The 17,763-nt window shown below is 41.8% G+C and overlaps 1 protein-coding gene across 2 annotated transcripts in view; it reads left to right on the forward strand.

Moving 5' to 3' along the window:
- TNKS (tankyrase) overlaps positions 1 to 17,763 on the forward strand; it is a 142,221-nt gene that overhangs the window by 65,841 nt on the left and 58,617 nt on the right. For both annotated transcript variants that reach the window (XM_079305369.1, XM_079305368.1), the window contains exons 4-5: positions 8,809 to 8,845; positions 9,708 to 9,783. In XM_079305369.1, coding sequence (XP_079161495.1) covers positions 8,809 to 8,845; positions 9,708 to 9,783 — 113 coding nt within the window. The remainder of the gene's footprint in view (positions 1 to 8,808; positions 8,846 to 9,707; positions 9,784 to 17,763) is intronic.

A 17,763-nucleotide genomic window follows, 5' to 3' on the forward strand; every position in this document is an offset into this window, starting at 1 on the left:
CCTTCTCCTTCAGTAGCCTCTGCAACCCGTCGTGTAGGGCTCCATACAGCTGCTTTCCATCTCCGATTTGTCCCTACGACGCGACAGGAGCCATCAGTGAATAAAGCATAGCATGCTTCCTCTGCTGGCAACTGGTTATATGGTGGAGCTTCTTCAGCCCGTGTCACTGGTTCTTGTTCCTCATCTGCGACACCAAAACTTTCCCCTTCTGGCCAGTTTGTAATTATTTCCAAAATCCCAGGGCGATTTAGTTTTCCAATCCGGGCACGCTGAGTGATAAGGGCAATCCACTTACTCCACGTGGCATTGGTGGCATGATGGGTGGAGGGAACCTTTCCGCTGAACATCCACCCCAGCACTGGCAGTCAGGGTGCCAGGAGAAGCTGTGCTTCCGTACCAATCACTTCTGAAGCAGCTTGGACTCCCTCATAGGCAGCCAGGATTTCCTTCTCTGTGGGAGTGTAATTACTTTCAGACCCTCTGTAACTTCTGCTCCAAAATCCCAGAGGTCGGCCTCGGGTCTCATCCGGCACCTTCTGCCACAGGCTCCAAGACAAACCATGGCTCCCAGCTGCTGAGTAAAGTACGTTCTTCACATCTGGTCCCCTCCTGACTGGGCCAAGGGCTACTGCATGGGCAATCTCCTGTTTAATCTGAGCAAAGGCTTGCTGCTGTTCCGGGCCCCAGTGGAAATCGTTCTTCTTGCGAGTGACCAGGTAGAGAGCGCTCACAATCTGACTGTACTCAGGAATGTGCATTCTCCAAAAACCGATGGCACCTAGAAAAGCTTGTGTCTCCTTCTTGTTAGTAGGTGGGGACATAGCTGTAATCTTGTTAATAACATCAGTAGGAATCTGACGCCGTCCATCTTGCCACTTCACTCCCAGGAACTGAATCTCCCGAGCAGGTCCTTTAACTTTACTCTTCTTGATGGTGAAGCCGGCTTCCAGGAGAATTTGGATAATTTTTTCTCCTTTCTCAAACACTTCCGCTGCTGTGTTTCCCCATACGATGATATCATCAATATATTGTAGATGGTCCGGAGCTTCACCCTTTTCCAGTGCAGCCTGGATCAGTCCATGACAAATGGTAGGACTATGCTTCCACCCCTGGGGTAGTCAGTTCCAGGTGTACTGCATGCCTCTCCAGGTGAAAGCAAATTGAGGCCTGCACTCTGCTGCCAAAGGAAGGGAGAAAAATGCATTTGCTATGTCAATGGTGGCATACCACCTTGCTGCCTTGGATTCCAGCTCATACTGGAGTTCCAGCATGTCCGGCACGGCAGCGCTCAGCGGTGGAGTCACTTCATTCAATGCCCGATAGTCCACAGTCAGTCTCCATTCCCCATCAGATTTACGCACAGGCCAAATGGGGCTGTTAAAGGGTGAGTGGGTTTTACTGACCACCCCTTGGCTCTCCAGCTCTCGGATCATCTTATGAATAGGAATCACAGCATCTCGCGTTGTTCTGTACTGCCGGCGGTGTACTATTGAAGTGGCAATTGGTACTCGTTGTTCTTCTCCCTGCAGAAGTCCTACTGTAATTGGATTCTCAGATAGTCCAGGCAAGGTGTTCAATTGTCAGATACACTCTGCCATCACAGTTGCAATTCCAAATGCCCATCTTAGTCCTTTTGGGTCCTTAAAATATCCGCTCTGAAGGTAATCTATGCCCAAAATACATGGGGCCTCTGCACCAGTCACAATAAGATGTTTCTTCCAATCCTTTCCAGTTAAACTTACTTCAGCTTCCACCAGGGTGAAGTCCTGCGATCCACCTGTCACACCAGCAATTGAAACAGCTTCTGCTCCCACGTGTCTTGATGGAAGTATCATACACTGTGCACCTGTGTCCACTAAGGCTTTATATTTCCATGGTTTCGAAGTGCCAGGCCATCGAATCCACACGGTCCAAATAACACGATTCTCCCTCGCCTCACCCTGGCTAGAGGCAGGGCCCCTCTAAGCCTGTTTCTCCTTCTTTTCTGGAGCATACATCTTAGAAGTTCCCTCAAGAGGGTCATACATGTCATTATCAGTATCATGTTCGGCACTTTGGCTGCGAGAAACAGGAGCGGCTCTCCTTTTGGTGGAACTTCCTCTTTCAATCTTTCTTCCTTCAAATCCCGCACTCTTTTTTCCAGAGCAACCGTAGGCTTCCCATCCCATCTTCTCATGTTCTCTCCAGAATCTCGCAAGAAAAATCACAATTCAGCTCAGAGAGTGTACCTCGGGGAGTGTACCTCCTCTCCCAACTGGGGGAACGTCTGTGTTGGGTACCAGGGTTTCTAATCTGTACAGCTGAAATTTGGAGGAGGTCCTCCTTAATCTCCTTCCTGAGTCTCCGATGATTTTTCTCTATTTTATCTTCTAAGTCTTGCAAGCGTGTTTCCACCGCTGCAATTCTAGCATGAGTCGGGCCATGTACTGCATCCGCATATGCACGAAGCTTCTTTGCCATATCGAGTACTGTCTCATACACCTCATCTCTCTTCATTATCGCTAGGGCAGATGCATATTCAGGTGGCCCAAGCCGCACGAGTTTTCTCCACATCACCGGTGTGCATGGTACCATGTCTGGATTTCTAGTTGTTATGTCATCCGAAAAAATAATTTCTGCTACTGCTATTTCCCTGAGGCGTTGGACCCCCTGCTCTATAGTTTTCCATTGGGTCTTCTGCATATACAAATCATCCGCACACCCTGGCAGAGGTTTTGCCAATCTGTGCTGTAAAAAGCTGCAATTTTTTTGACATTGTGCTTTCTACCAGGCCTTAGAAGAGGCTTTTTTTCCTAGAGCAGTAAATCAGGAATGCAGAGCATTTGAGCTCTGTCCACGTAACTGAAAGATATTCCAGGTAGAATGCTGCTAGCTCAGTGATTTGGTAGAGTTGTGGCCAAAACCAAATGATGTTTCTTTAACTTCCACACCCCCTCTTAAAGCATATCCCTGAAAGACTTCACTATTAGCTGAGTCATTTTCAGTTTCTAAATTTCAGTTACAAATGTCTAATTTGAGTCCACATACAGAGTGTCTGATTCATCTCATAGAAGAGGCAAAGTTAAAGCACAAAACCTTTCCTCCTTGATAACATTGGTCCTTGCTGGAACTTGTTCTTGAAGGTATTATCTTCTGAGTTGCTTTTCTGTCACTTGCATATACTAGAGTTGCTTTGGTGTTTTTCATCCACGATAAGACCTTAAAATTAGGATCTTGCTATGTTCCTGGTTGAGCCTATTAGACAGCTTATAAAATCGGCCCATTTACTTGTGAGAGACCGCTGAGAGGACAAGTGTAAGAGGCATAAAGAAATTAACCCTAAACAAGTGGGAAGTAAAGTATATTGGAATTGTTAATAAAACCTGAAATTGTAATTTATCACTCCTCTTTATTCTCACGTGTTTCTTAGAGTACTTAGTTATAAATGCCTTTTACCAAACAACATTATTTCGTTATTTGTTTTTTGTTGACTTTTTTTTTTTTAATGCAGTTATTCCCACAACCTTGTGCTATTTGGATGGTTTAAAACCTTCTTACTCTGATTTAACTCCATGTTTTAGTTTCACCTGCTGGTTTACATATAATAAATGTTAAATGGGGAAGAATAAATCTATTAGTATTTTCAGTTGAAAATAAAATTTGAGTTTGCTAAAAAAAAAATTTAAAATTTAGCAAACCTTCAAACCCAAAAACCTCATCACCTCCCAATAACCCTAGCTGTGTGTCAGAAGCACAAAAAACCTTGTACTCTGATTATAACTTGAATATTTGTTTAAATACTTAAATATTATTCCAAAGACCTCAGAGGATTAAAAAAGATCATGTATGTGGATGTGTATCATTGATCACACATAGGTCTGTGTAATCCTGGAGTCAGGGAAAAGGTGTATTTTAATTTACTTCTGTGGAGTTTATTTATTTGCTAAACTCTGGATTGCTTTCTTTGTAGCAATGGTAGTCCAAAGGTAGAGTTTCCATTTTGCTCCCTCTTGTCATGTCACCATCCTTGTTCAAGGTCTTCATTCTTAGGGACCTGCTTAGGTCCCTGGCCATGGACTGAGCTGCATGAACCAACAAATCTGATGGAAACACGAGTTATCAACCCTCTCAGATGCATCAGGATTCTGTTGTTTTCTCAACAGTCCCATGCTTTCCTGTGCTATCTGTATATGTGGTTGGAAAGACACCAGAAACACTTGTACATGAGGAAAAACTGAAGATTTTGAAACCTACTCCTACTCTGGTGGACAGCCCATGTCTTCTGTGTTGCTGGGTAATTATGAATACTTGTTAGAAAAAAAAAAAAAAACAAGAAAAAAAATCTGCTGGACTGTTCACAAAGATTTCTTCAATCTTCTTGTGGCGTGTATATTTTGAAGAATGGAAGTTCAGGTTTTCAGGGCAGGCAACCAATAACAAGTGTTAGGTTTACACATAGTCAAACATAGAGCTGCTATGTTTTCTAATGGAACAAGATTTCACCCTGACTTCCAGTGCTGCTAGACCTGGAGTTGCCAAGAGAGAACGGGAGGTCCTGAGGAGACTACCTGGGATCACCATGAAATTTAAATTGTTGAGTCAGTGGGACCAAGCCTCACATAGGCTGCCCAGGTGGAGTCTCCATCCTTAGGGAGATGTAAAAGCCATCTGGACACAGTCTTGGGCAGGGTGCTCTAGGTGGCCCTGCTTGAATAGAAGGGTTGAATGAGAGACCTTCAGAGATGCCTTCAGTCTCAAATATTCTGTGATTCTGTGATACTCATGAATTTTCCCTCCCCAGCGTGTGGCCATGGTTGTACATTCATCAGGCTCATGTTCTTTTGTCACATCAGAAGCAGGGTACCATTGGCTACTGTAAAAATTTTCACTGTTTTAAAGTATTCAGGGGATTTAAATTTATAATTGTGATTCCATATGATGTACAACTTCATATGGAAAAACCTCTTTAGTTTTTCAGTTTGGTTGAGAATATATTAATCAAATTTTTCCCATTATATGTTGCCGTTGGATAATAATTCCTTGGTTTAATTTGTGTGACATTATTTTTTTAGGAAATTGTCTTCACTGTGGAAAGCTGACATGATATTATGGTAAAGCAAAACCTGTCCAGCCTGAAATTTTAGGTCTTGCAGGTTTTTGTATTATCTGATGTGTATGGAGGGATAGAAAAGGAATTCCACCTTGATTTTGAGTATAGATGCATTGAAAAAGCACTGTTTATTCATGCCATGCATTCAGATAGGTGTTTCAGCTTTCAGTATTCAGTTGAAATTTCAGGACTTTTAGGAGATGGTGAAATAGGGTTGTCTGTAAAGATAGATTCATTATGTTATTTTTTTCTCAGCTTCCAGATACTGATCTCAACTGCCAGGTGCAAGCAGCCACTGATGTCTGATAGTTAATAAGCATTTGCTGCTAATCAGCTGCTGTAGAATGCAGCTAGGGCCTGACACAGCAGTGACAGCGTAGCAGCAGCTGATCAGAAGTCTTGGAGGTAACGGATTTTCCCCTGGGAGGGGAACAGAAATAGAGCTAGTTAGTTGCCTGATGTGAGCTGTAATCTGAGACACTGATTATCTGTGGTTAACAGTGGTGAATTTCTAATTCCATCGTAAATGAAGCAGCAGTGGTGTGATCTGAAGCTGGGATCAAGTACAGAACTTCATTTGAAGAATGTTGAGCAAGATGTAGACAATGAACTTGATCAGATGCAGTGAATACCACTGTGGTGTTTCTGCTTACCTACTAGCTTTTGTCTGATGAGTTAGGAACAGGGACACTGCTTTGCTGCGGTGATCTTTGTGCTCCATTTCACACCTTGTCTTTGCCTTAAGAAATTCTCAGACTAGGTGTCTCTGGGCTACCTGGCATGCTGATGCCCTTTTGCAAAACCATAAGTTCTAACCTGCCCAAATGACTCTTAAAGAGATACTATTAACTTTGTTAAAGTCTGTTTGACATTCTTTGAACAGAAGTATTATGTAAGGTTGATGGTCTATTTTCCTATACTTCTGCTTAGAACTTGAAATTCATATCTGCCCATGCAAGCATGGTTTGTTTTCAAGTGCTTGCAAATGAATATTTTATTAGGTAGCTGTGGCCAATTGCTTTGATAAACTGCATAGCTAAAGCAGCATTATCTGTGTTGGCAGAGCCCTCTGGTGGGAGCGCAGCCTGTGCCAGCAGCAGTCAGTCCTGTGGCCAGTGCCACCCACTTCTCCCAAATGCCATCAGCCAGACCCCTCTCAGTTTTGTGGTATCTCACCAGCTGGCTGCTTGAGTGGCCACAGTGTTCCTCTTCATCCCACAGAGCTTGTGGAGCTCACTTGACTTTTTTTTTTTTAGCAAACCTGGTGGTGTGCTGTATGTGCTTATATGATTTTAGGTTTTGATTTGCAAAGTACAGTGGCTCTTTGAGAGTAATAAAGTTAGCCAATTACAAGATAGTATTTTCCTAATCTGGAGATTAGGAAGAGCCATGATGAATTTCAAGAATTGCATGTTGAATTCCAACCCTGTCTGTAAATACCTTTTTTAAAAAAGGACTGCTTAGTAAAACTAACTGAACTAATTAGGCATACAGGGGAACATTTCTAAATCAAGAGCCATAGCTTTCCTTTTTCATTGGACAGTAATCCTTCTGCTAATAAAAGTATTAGAGGAAGCAGATTTTGTGTGATAAAATACCAACTTACTGAGCAGGAAGGAAAAATGTTACTACACTTCTCTAACCTAGTATGTTCAAAATCCTGGTTAGGACTGCTAGTTGCATTGCCAAACAAGAATGTGCAAAGAGGTATTTTAATCTGGTTCGGTCTCTAATGTGTTGATATAATACAGCCAATAACTCTACTGCAGGAAATTCAGCTGTTTGAGATTGTTGCACAAACAGTAGTAATAAAGAGTCTTTTTTATTCTTCCTCACATGCTGGCCAGAGCTTTTCGCTTACCATTGATTTGAAACACTCACAACAGTACCCAGTATTTTATCTTCATTAAAATAGAAAAAGAGGAACATGTACCATGGCTTAGAAAAGGCTGTTGCTTTTGGTATACAGGGCCCTATTTCTGATGAAGCTGGAGAGTAGTATCATAGCAGTCATATTTCTGTGCCGTTTGATTTGTCTCATGTTGAGACTTTCCTTAACATAGACATGAATTTTTAAAAAAGCTAGATTAAGCTTCCTGGCTTGTTTTTGAAATAACCAGTTTTGCCTTTTCTTTGAATTTGTCTGCTCCATTGCTGGGGTTCTGCAACACAGAGCAGCTCTGTTAGGAGACCCATCAAGTGAGTGGTATGATGGAAGTCCTTGCTGCGGGTTGTTGCGAATTCCCAAAGCTGAATATCATTCAGAAAGGAATTAAACACAGTGAAAGAAAAAATCACCAGAATGGTGAGATGTAGATATTGCTTTTGAAAATTCCCTGTCTACATCCAAGGGAATGGGCAGGAAGTGCATGGCTGTGTGTAATCACCTTCCTCCTCCTTACCCTTGTGTGAAGGCAAGGTGCTGAAATAAAGGGGCCTCCTTAAGGAGATGGCTGGTTTTGTTGTGCTTCCTGTTACCCTCTGCTGTGAGCTGGAGGAGCGTGGCAGGGTGGGGGAGGACCAAGCTCTTTGTGATGGATGAGGATTCTAACCCACCTCCTGCATGTTGCAGCTGTTCTTTAAAGGATGTTTTCAGATGAGCCTTCCATCTTACCTTCCATTCGGTCTGGCGTTTTCCATGGCCCAGTGTCTTTCCCCACCTATAATGAGAGTTTCACTGGAGGCTTATTACAATTACACATAGGAGGCAGCACAAAGGGGTTTTTTTTTTCTTCTTTTGTGACAGCTCCTTCTTCCTATTTTTCCTATAGCATTGTGGTTAGAAGCTTTAATTCTCTGGCAGGTGATATACAGTACGTTTTTAAACTTTTGCATTTTGACTCTAGGATATCCTCTTTTCTGTGACTGCACAAAGCTGCTGAAAAGCTATTTTTCTAATTTCTGAATTGAAATTTCATTCCATTTGTATTGCACAATGTCATCATGATTCAGCTTTGTAGAATACTGTTTTACTTCCATAGGTTATCTTGTTCCATGCTCTTTTAAAAATAGGGTTTTAAAAGGGTTGCTGCAGCAACCCTTGTGAATTGTCTGTTTTAATTCAGGACTTCAAATGTAAATGTTGCTTTAATATTACTCGTGGTTGTCTCTAATCTCAGTGTCATAGCAAAATCGGTTGCGGAGTTCATACTCTTTTGTCTGTGCTTTTTATTTCAAACGTGCATCTTGTTGGAAAGTGGCTGATGATATAATACCTGGATTTTTTAAAATAATCCCTCCTCTTGTAAAGAATTTAGTGAAGGTAATATTACCATTCAAATAGGCAGGTGAGAACCTTGGAGATCAGGAATTTGTACCTTTTTAAAAGCCATACTGCCTTGCTTTGTCTTGGAATTTATTATGCTTCCCAAGTATAATGTGACATACTGAATAGGGCAGGGGGTGGGGACATTGTCTTTAGCTGACGTGCTGTTATCAGCGGGACTGTGTTTCTGGACACAAGATTTCGCAGTCATTGGTTGTCCGAAGAAAGCCTTTCCATCTGAGGATTGGACAAGAAGATGCGTCAATTTGCTGCCCGTCTCCAAGGTACCGGTGATGCTGCCTCCACAAGCTGGATAACGTCACAGCTCCATCACCCAGCGGGGTGTGGGCTTTTTTCTCCTCTTCTCTGTTTTAATTCTGTATTTGCTTCCTACTGCATTTCTTAATCTGTCTTCTGCCAAATGCTAACAGCATGATATTTTGCAATCATTTAGGTGAATACAAGAAGGACGAACTCCTGGAAGCTGCTAGGTGAGTGCTGTTTAGAATATAAAACATATTTTGGGGGTGGAAGCAGGCGAGAAGAAGGGGTTTTTAAAATAGGACTGTTTTGTCATTGCCTTTCCATTAAATTCTGCAAGCAAACCTCTTAATTAGCATAAATTTCTTCAGACTTTAGTCTGGTACAAATGTAAAAGCCTGTTTATATAATTGAAATCCTCTACTGTGGTGGTTATAAGGTTAATACTGAGTTTTTGCTTTAAACTGCTAAAATCCTCTTTATTGTTTTGTGATTGTTCTTTTTAGGGGCAATTTAAATATTGGAATCTTTCTTTTCTTTGGGTTTTTACTGCTACCATAGGATGTAGTTTGAAAATAGGTTTTATCAGAACAGAGCATAAGGAAGCCTATACAAAAGGTGTGAAGTTCAATTGTATATTGCAAAGGTGCTGTTCATCCTTTCTTCTGACTGCATAAGACCATTTTATATAGACCATTAACCTTTCTAAAAAAAATCTGAGTATTGGTATATAGTTGTTTCAAATGTTACCGGCCATATGCTGTTGAAAAGATGTTAAATTCAGAACATTTAGTTTGAGAAATGGCTTTCAGAGGATCTGTAAAATAAGAAAAAGGAAATATGAGGTTAAGGAGAGAAATGGAGGTTTTTTGTATGATCTTTTGCAACACATTTAATTGCAAATCTAGTATTCTTTTCTGTATTTACCCTTGGTTTCTAAATGTTCCGAAGATTCTTTAGCCATCCAACATTCTCTCTGCCACAGTACAAATTTTAATATACTATACTTTGCAAAATACTTGCTAAGGAGATGGATATCAAAGAGCTCTGCTTTTTTTTCCACCATTTCCATAATCTTTTCCTTATTTACAGGAGTGGTAATGAAGAAAAGCTGATGGCATTATTGACTCCTTTAAATGTGAACTGCCATGCAAGTGATGGGCGTAAGGTAAGTTAATACCTGCTTTATATTTCAATTATTTAAGAAAGGCCAATTTTAGCATACTGGTAAGCATAGATGTATAAACCAAATGAATGTATGTGGAGGGGAAACCTGTGATGCCTTTTCACCATAAAATTAAATGCTGTTATACTTGACAATGGCAGTTGTGACAGATTAAGTCAGCAGACATGGGTTTTGTGTGTGTCTTAAATGCCAAACCCTAGTCTACATGTAAAAGAAACTTTAGGATCTTTTGTAGGAAAAACAGAAGGTACTGTTGCAGATGGATAAAATAACTTAGGGAAAAAGTTATAATTTATATTTGAACATTGTCTGGGTGAGGTGCTTGATGTTCAGCTTCGCTCCTAATACAATGCCATGTAGACTGGCACTATTTGGCTGTATTTAACACCTTCTGCATTTTCTTAGATTTGACGTTGTTTTGACTTTCTCTGGCAGAGATGTTTGAGTTAAATTAAGAATTAGGCTGAAGCTGGAGGAGAGAAGAGCATACGGAGTGAGAAGATTTTTGATGTTTTAGGCTTTGAGATGATAGTCTGTCTAGACTGTTGACTTACAATTGTTGGAGTTTTTTTTTGTTTGATTTGTTGGTTTGTTTGTTTGGTATTTTTAAAGTGTGTACCAGAATGTTTTTAATATGCATCTGTTAAAGTCTTTCACCTGTAATGGTACACCTCATTTTTGGAGAGAAAAGCAAGGGAGTGTTTTCTTTTCTAGTTTTGTGGTTTTTTTCAATTTTTGTTGGAGTGTATTGGAGCATTGTATAAACCTCTGTCCATCCTGAACCTGTTGTGGAACAGCCCAGTACCACTGAAATCAGTAAAGATAAGCCAATTTAAGCTTACTTTTGATTAAAAGGTATGTTGTTACTGAATATAAAAAAAATACAGCTCCATTGAACAAAAATTTCAAAAATTTAAAAATGTTTCTCAATTGTAATGTCTACCATACATACTGTGTGATGGAAAACCCAGCCAATTCTTTGCTTATCTACATTTATTACTGACTGAAAGTTGATACATCTTCTAGGTTTTGAAAACAATAGATTTTATGAACTGAGGACAGGCAATTGAGCGAGGGCTTTATTTAATTTAGCAGTGTTGGAACTGATGAAACACTCCCCACATTTTAAGATTATACATATTGCCCTTTTTTCTGAATTTCCTTTTCTTTTTTTAAGACGTTGCTGTTCAAGTAAAAGCATATTTAGGTATTAATAGTGCCCTGTGTAATAATTAAATGGGGTGGTGTACAGCAGTGCATTACTGAGCCCCCATCACTGTTGATCTAAGGCCAAATGCAGGGTTATGATTTCCTGCAGCAGGGCAAGGAATGACCCCTTCCAGATGTTTTCTTGAGCATTTATCACTTGAAAGTAAAAATAAAAAAAATAAATACAAAGCTTTTAAAATTCACATTGAGGTAGCAGAAAGTATTTAGGTATTATTGCGGCCTTTTAATTAATTAGAAAATTTATGCCCAGAGGTTGGAAATCATATTGCAGTTAAAGCTCCTGTGTGTGGACACTTTGAAAATATGTTTGGTTGGTTGGTTGTTGGTCGGTTCACTGTTTTCTGAAACTCCTTTTAAGATGCCTTGCCATTGATATTAATTAGTTTTTTTTAAATTATGTCTACCAGATATATTTTTTTTCTACCACCGCACATGCACAGGCTGTAGAAGGTTTACTAATGCTTTGTAGTAAGCATGCTATATAGTGTTATTTCATTTGTAAAGCAAAGCTTTCAGGTCCTATAGTAGTGCAAGATCACTTGGGGTTTGATAATTTTAGGCTGTGCTGCAAATTAAGTGAGCTTGTAAATGGAAGTCTCTGCTGGTGTAGCTGCCTCTAGTTGATCTGTGGTGATTTACACTAGCTGAGAATTTGTCCATTTTGGAAGTTGCTTTTTGCATTCCTTGATGCTTTTAGTAATTTTTTTTTGTGGATCTTCTGAGTGTTCAAGCCTCAAACTCAGTGTAAGGCCACAGATTTAATGCAGCTCTCAGGGCCAGGGATGCAGACTCTGCGGTTTGGCCTGAGATTCTCAGCATCATACTTACTCTGCAGTACAGCTATACCCAGAAACTCTTTCTTCAGTCTGTGCATTCCTTGATTTTCTGAGATGTCCAGCTCTATCTAGTCTAGTGATAAGGGAGCACGTAGATGTGTGGGTGAAAAAATTGAGTTCCAGTACTGAATAGGTAATTATTTTTTCTGTATTAGCAGATGGTGGTATTTTTCCCCATACTTTGGGATGTAACTGTATGTAGTTTACTTTTTTCCCACTGGGGATTTTTCTGTGTCCCATGCATACTAACATCTGGGGTACTGCATTTCTCAAACATCACATGTGCTGTGAAGTTTTGCTTTATAGAATAGGTAAAAGGGCTGGAAAACTGACAGTGTCTTGCTGATTTGAAACCAGCTAAGGTTGGAAATAAAAAAAGATTTATTGCACTGTGGGTGCTACTTGTAGCTTTTTTTGAAAAGTATTGACAGACAGAGTCTGATTCCTACAGGACAGGATTCTGTGATTCTAAAACGGTTACATCCGGTGCTGATAACCATTGCTCCATCTGTTTTTTTAACATAGAGGTCAAGACAAATAGAAATGAAAACTGAACTTCCTTCTTCCCCTTCAAAGTCACAGTTTAGATGGGTTATGGTCATTGTAGAAATGTTTACATTACTGAAGCTTTTGAGTTGGATTCTGAAGAGGAAATGCATTCTGTGTGGCTACTCTTGCCATTATTTTCTGGAGGGAAAAAAGGAATGAGCAAAACAAAGAGCAATTCTATACATCAGCTAAAGCATTCCTACATACCAAGGGTCATGGTAGTTTTTTTGAGGTTTTGATGACCAAAGAAAATCAGCAATAGTATCTCAGAAACTATGATTTCATTGAGCTAGGCAATGAATTATTTTTGTGCAAGTACTGGCTTATGTGCCTACTGAGTAAATATGAGGGCACAAGTAATGAGTTGTGAAGTGCAGAGCTATAAGTACTGTGTATGCAAATGAGTATTACACAAGGGTAAATTTCACAAAACCTACTTTTTTAAAAGCTGTCTTATTTGTTTAGTTTTTAAAAAGCAGTGGTTGAGCTGAAATGTAAAAGTGATTTTTCATGGCAATTAGTCTTGCTTTGATGTTGTTTTTTTTAACAGGAGACTGAAAATTTGCACAATTGTTAGGATATGGTGGTGTGTGTAAGGCAACATTTACATGTTGCATCCCTTCATTGCCTCACAAAGTATTTGCTGTGTCAGAACAGTACTTAGACACAATGCCCAGCACCTGAGTCTTACTGTGGGTCTGAAATTTCCCTGCATCCTGCCTGTGAGTTCTGCTGGTCTCCTTGGTCTTTGTTGTCTATGGAACTAATGACTTCTAGAAGATAAGCCTATGGGTTGATTTTAGCAGATGGTACTGAATTTCACACTGTTTAAAAGCCGAGGCATCTATTTATGTGTCTATGTAAAAGTATGTAGACTTGAGAGCCCCTGTTATTTTCCCTCAAATATTGTCCTCTCGGGTTGTCTTTTTCAAGACTTAATTATGAGTGAATTTTCAAAAAATATTTTTTTACTATTTTAAATCACCAAGTTCCTCTCTGCTGCTGGTAATTAAAGTTGTATTGGTTTGTCATGGGAGCTGAATTTCTGACTTGTTACAACAGTCACTGCTTACCTAAATCAGTAGCAAGAGACAAGTTTAAAATCACATGTATAAAATGGTTGCAGGTTGAGTAGAAGCTCTTAGTCTGCTCATTTCCTTCAGAAAGCTGTTGTGAATACTTGAAAGCTGTTCAAGGAAGAAATTGATGTTGCCTCCATTTTAAAAATGCAAAAGTATCTGAGCTGGTATGAACGCATTGATTTCAGCAATTCACATAAGAACTCTTTTCTACAAAGCATATCCCACATGACTAATCATAGCTTTCCAAGTGATCTGCATCCAGCCGACATAGTAGCTATTAGCAACAGGAGGTTGGATTTTTGTTTTGAAATTGGATTTTTGGTTGTACATAATATCTTACTCCTGTAATGCATTATACATGCTCAGATCATGCCAGCACTAAAATACTCAGGTGTTGGTTGAATAAAACCAACTCCTCTGGTTAGGAGTTACCCAAAAAACGTTTTTTTTTGGAGGTCTTCTCAAGGTGCATCTCTTGAAGTAGAGCAAATACCTAATATTTTGAGCTCTGAGGAGCATACAAAAGTGATTAACTGAAAAATAAAACGCTTCCTTTGTACTTTGAAATAAAGTTTCTGTTGCAGCTGTGTTTTGTATTTACATTTTGTATCAACCTTACGAAAAACAGAGAATAGAATGGCATTACCTGTGACAACATGGTCTCAGGTATTAGTTCAACTTGAGGCAGGAATTGCTACCAGATGGCAGCACTGAATGCAACTCTTCCACAGCTGTATTGTTTTCTGTCCTGCTCCTTCACTTCCTGCTTCCTTCCATGGAAACTAGAAATGTTGTTTCTGCAACAGGTGAGTCAGGGATCCTGCAAACAATGCACCTCAGTTTTTTCTTGCATGGAACTGTCCAGTGCTGTGGATAATGTAGTGATCCCATGGGGGAAAAAAAAAAGAGGCAATTAATTAAAACACCATTTCTATCATGCATGTGGTCCTACCTCACTTATTTGCACTGTTGTGGCTTCAGTGTCCCTTTCTTTGTTTATTTCCAGTTTTCAGTCCTTAAGAGCTCCTAGCACCGGTCTTTGGTATTTTGCTTCTGCAATGCCTTTGTTGCTACATCTTTCCAAACCAGCTGTAGCCAGCCCTGGATCCAGAATACCAGTAACAGACATTTTCATTAAACCATGTGAGTCATGGGAGAAATACTGGCCTCTTGGCTTTGGCTGAGGCTGTTGCTTCAGCCTGTTCTTTCCTGCCATAGGGATGTCTGTTTTTCTTGTGCATGGCATCATTATTCCAGTTCATTGGCACATGGTTAGGATGTAAGAAATCCATGTCTGAGAAGGTCTGCAATGCAGTGCTGAGCAACAGCGTCCTTAGCCTGAGGTAACCACTGCAAAAGATCTTGAGAGCAAAGTACCTATGAGCTTTTTGCTATGGGACATCCTTGATACCAAGTAGCATTCTGTTGGACAAAATTGCAGATTCTTTCTCCTGCTTCCTCAGCTTCTTTCTCTCTATTGAAAAAACAGCCTGTAAACAAAAAAACTGGCAAGAGAAATTTAATTCTAGCATAATTAGGTGAGTTATGTCTCCTCTTACCATGAAGTCTCCAATTTGCTGCTGGTAAGGGAATGTTGAGGGTTGAGTTTTTTTCTATTACTGTGTCAATTTAAAGGATTTTTCCCATTATCATGCTAATGGAGCTTGCCGGGTTACACCCAGGACCTTTGATGACTCTAAACAAAAGGGTTCAGTGGGAGCGAGCTGGAGCTCGGAGGAAGACTTCCCGTCTGCAGCCACGCGGCTGAACACAGGAGAGCCAGACGGTCTGTGATCACCTGCCCTGCATCTCCCCTGTTCCAGCCTCCTGCATCTGAGGACATAGCTGACCACTAGAACACAAACAGTGAGCGAGGAGCTGCCCTCTCCAGCATGCTCCCACCTGAGACCAGCGTGGCCGCTGCCACCCCTCCCGCCTCCGCTCCCGCCTGCCCTCTGCAGCTGCCGGGCTTTGATCCGTCTGCAGCACTGGGACCGAGTACAGAGAGAGTGTGCCTGCAGCTAAAGAAAGGACTGGAATAGAGTTATCTGTTCTGTTTTGTTGGTAGTTTTAGCAACTGCTGTTGTTTCTGCTTGTACAGTTAGATATATTAGTAAAAGAGCTGTTATGCCTACCTCCTTATCTCTGCCCCAGAGCCTAACCCTGCCCCAGAGACTCTGGATGCTGCCCCAGAGCTTGATGCTGCCCCACACAGCCCACTGCAGAAATGAACCACCCAGAGTGGGTGGGAGTTATGCTGAGGGAGATGCGAAACATGGGCTGGATATTGAAGGAGCACTTTTCCCCAGCTGGTGAGAAACCCTCCCCCTGCCCTAAAAAGGGAGATTCTGATGGTGCTGCAGTGGAACCCGTAGATATTGTATCTGTCCAGGTTCCAGCTGGATCACAGGGGCAGCCACAGCCAGCAGCAGCTGCCCCTGTAGAAGCTAGAAAATCTAGGATTAAAATGAGGCACCTAGATAATGGGGATCAGCAAGGAGGGTCCTCACAACCAGCAAGGGAGCCAGAGGTTGAGATCGTCACCGAGTCCCTCTCATATGATAGTTTCCGTAATCTGCAAAAAGACATTGCACAGCGGGGCCATAAGGCTTTTACAACTTGGTTACTCCGTGTCTGGGACCTTACAGGAACAGGTGTACAACTGGATGGAACTGAGGCCAGGAATTTGGGATCCTTGGCCCAGGACTCAGGTGTAGACTAGATATTAGTAAGGGAACAAGGCCTCTTTTCCCTCTGAGACTGGCTTTTAATGAGCATGAGAGAGGTTTGTCCACAAAGAGAATGCAGAAGCACCACTGTAGAATGCGCTGGAAGACCCTTCAGGAAGGGATCCAGCGGCTGAGAGAAGTAGCAGTATTAGAGGTACTCTTTGGGAGGGATGAACAGCATGACAATGACCCTGGCAAGGTTAAGTGCAAGGTCAAGTGCAAGGGCAGATGGTGTGGAATTTGGCAACCCTGGGGCCATCTCAATATACCACCTTCTTTGCAATGATCAATGCTGATAACCACCCAGAGACAGTGTGTTCTGTTGCCAACAAGCTCAGAAATTTTGAGAGTATGGTGTATGGCCCAATGCAGGCCAATGTCTCTGCCATGGTCAAGGGCCTCCAAGAGGTCCAAGAGGAGGTGAAGGGAATGAGAGGGTGGAGAGGTGACATGAGGGAGAAGATAAGGAAGATCAGTGCGGCACCAGTACGAGTCGCAGCCCTCAAATCTAAAACCCAATGCCCCCCAGCTAGGGAGAGAGGGTCTATGCCATGAGCTGACCTGTGGTTTTTCCTGCGAGACCATGGGGAAGACATGGGAAAATGGGATGGGAAACCCACTTCTGTCCTGGCAGCACGGGTGCATCAGCTCGGGGAGGGAAATGCTAACTGAGGGAACCGCACTAAAATGAAGGTAGCCTCAACCTCCCACAAGCAAGGTGCAGGGTATTACAGCAAGGAGGATGATCTGTCAGATCCCCTGGAAGGAACCTCCACTATGTATGCCCAGGAAAGAAATAATAACCAGAGCTAGAGGGGCCCTGCCTCTAGCCAGGGAGAGGCATGGGATGACAGGATCTATTGGATAGTGTGGGTGCGATGGCCTGACACATCAAAGCCACAGAAACATAAAGTGTTAGTTGATAACTGTTTCACAATGCATCCTGATACCATGAACATGTGGGGAAGGTACCTGTTTCCATTGTTGGGGTGACAGGGAGATGACAGGAATTCACTTTGCTGGAAGCTGAGATTAGCCTGACAGGGAAGGGGTGGCAGAAACATCCAATTGTAACTGGCCCAGGGGCACCGTGCATTCTAGGCATAGACTTCCTCAGGAACAGCTACTACAAAGGGGTTCAGGTGGGCTTTTGGAATAGCTGCTGTAGCGACAAAGAGCATTAAGCAGTTGAACACGTTGACTGGACTATCAGAAAACCCCTCTGCAGTAGGACTCCTGAAAGTGACAGAGCAACAGGTGCCTATTGTGCCACCATGACAGTTCACCACTGGTAGTACCGGACAAATTGAGATGCTGTGATCCCCATCCACAAGATATCCGTGAGCTGGAGAGCCAAGCGGTGGTCAGCAAGAGCCACTCACCCTTCAACAGCTCCATCTGGCCTGTGCACAAGTCTGATGGAGAATGGAGACTGACTGTGGACTATCGTGCATTGAATGAAGTGACTCCACTCCTGAGCGCTGCCGTGCTGAACATGCTGGAACTCCAGTACGAGCTGGAGTCCAAGGCAGCAAG

Source organism: Erithacus rubecula (genome assembly GCF_903797595.1).
Source record: "Erithacus rubecula genome assembly, chromosome: 5".
NCBI classification, from domain to species: Eukaryota; Metazoa; Chordata; class Aves; order Passeriformes; family Muscicapidae; genus Erithacus; species Erithacus rubecula.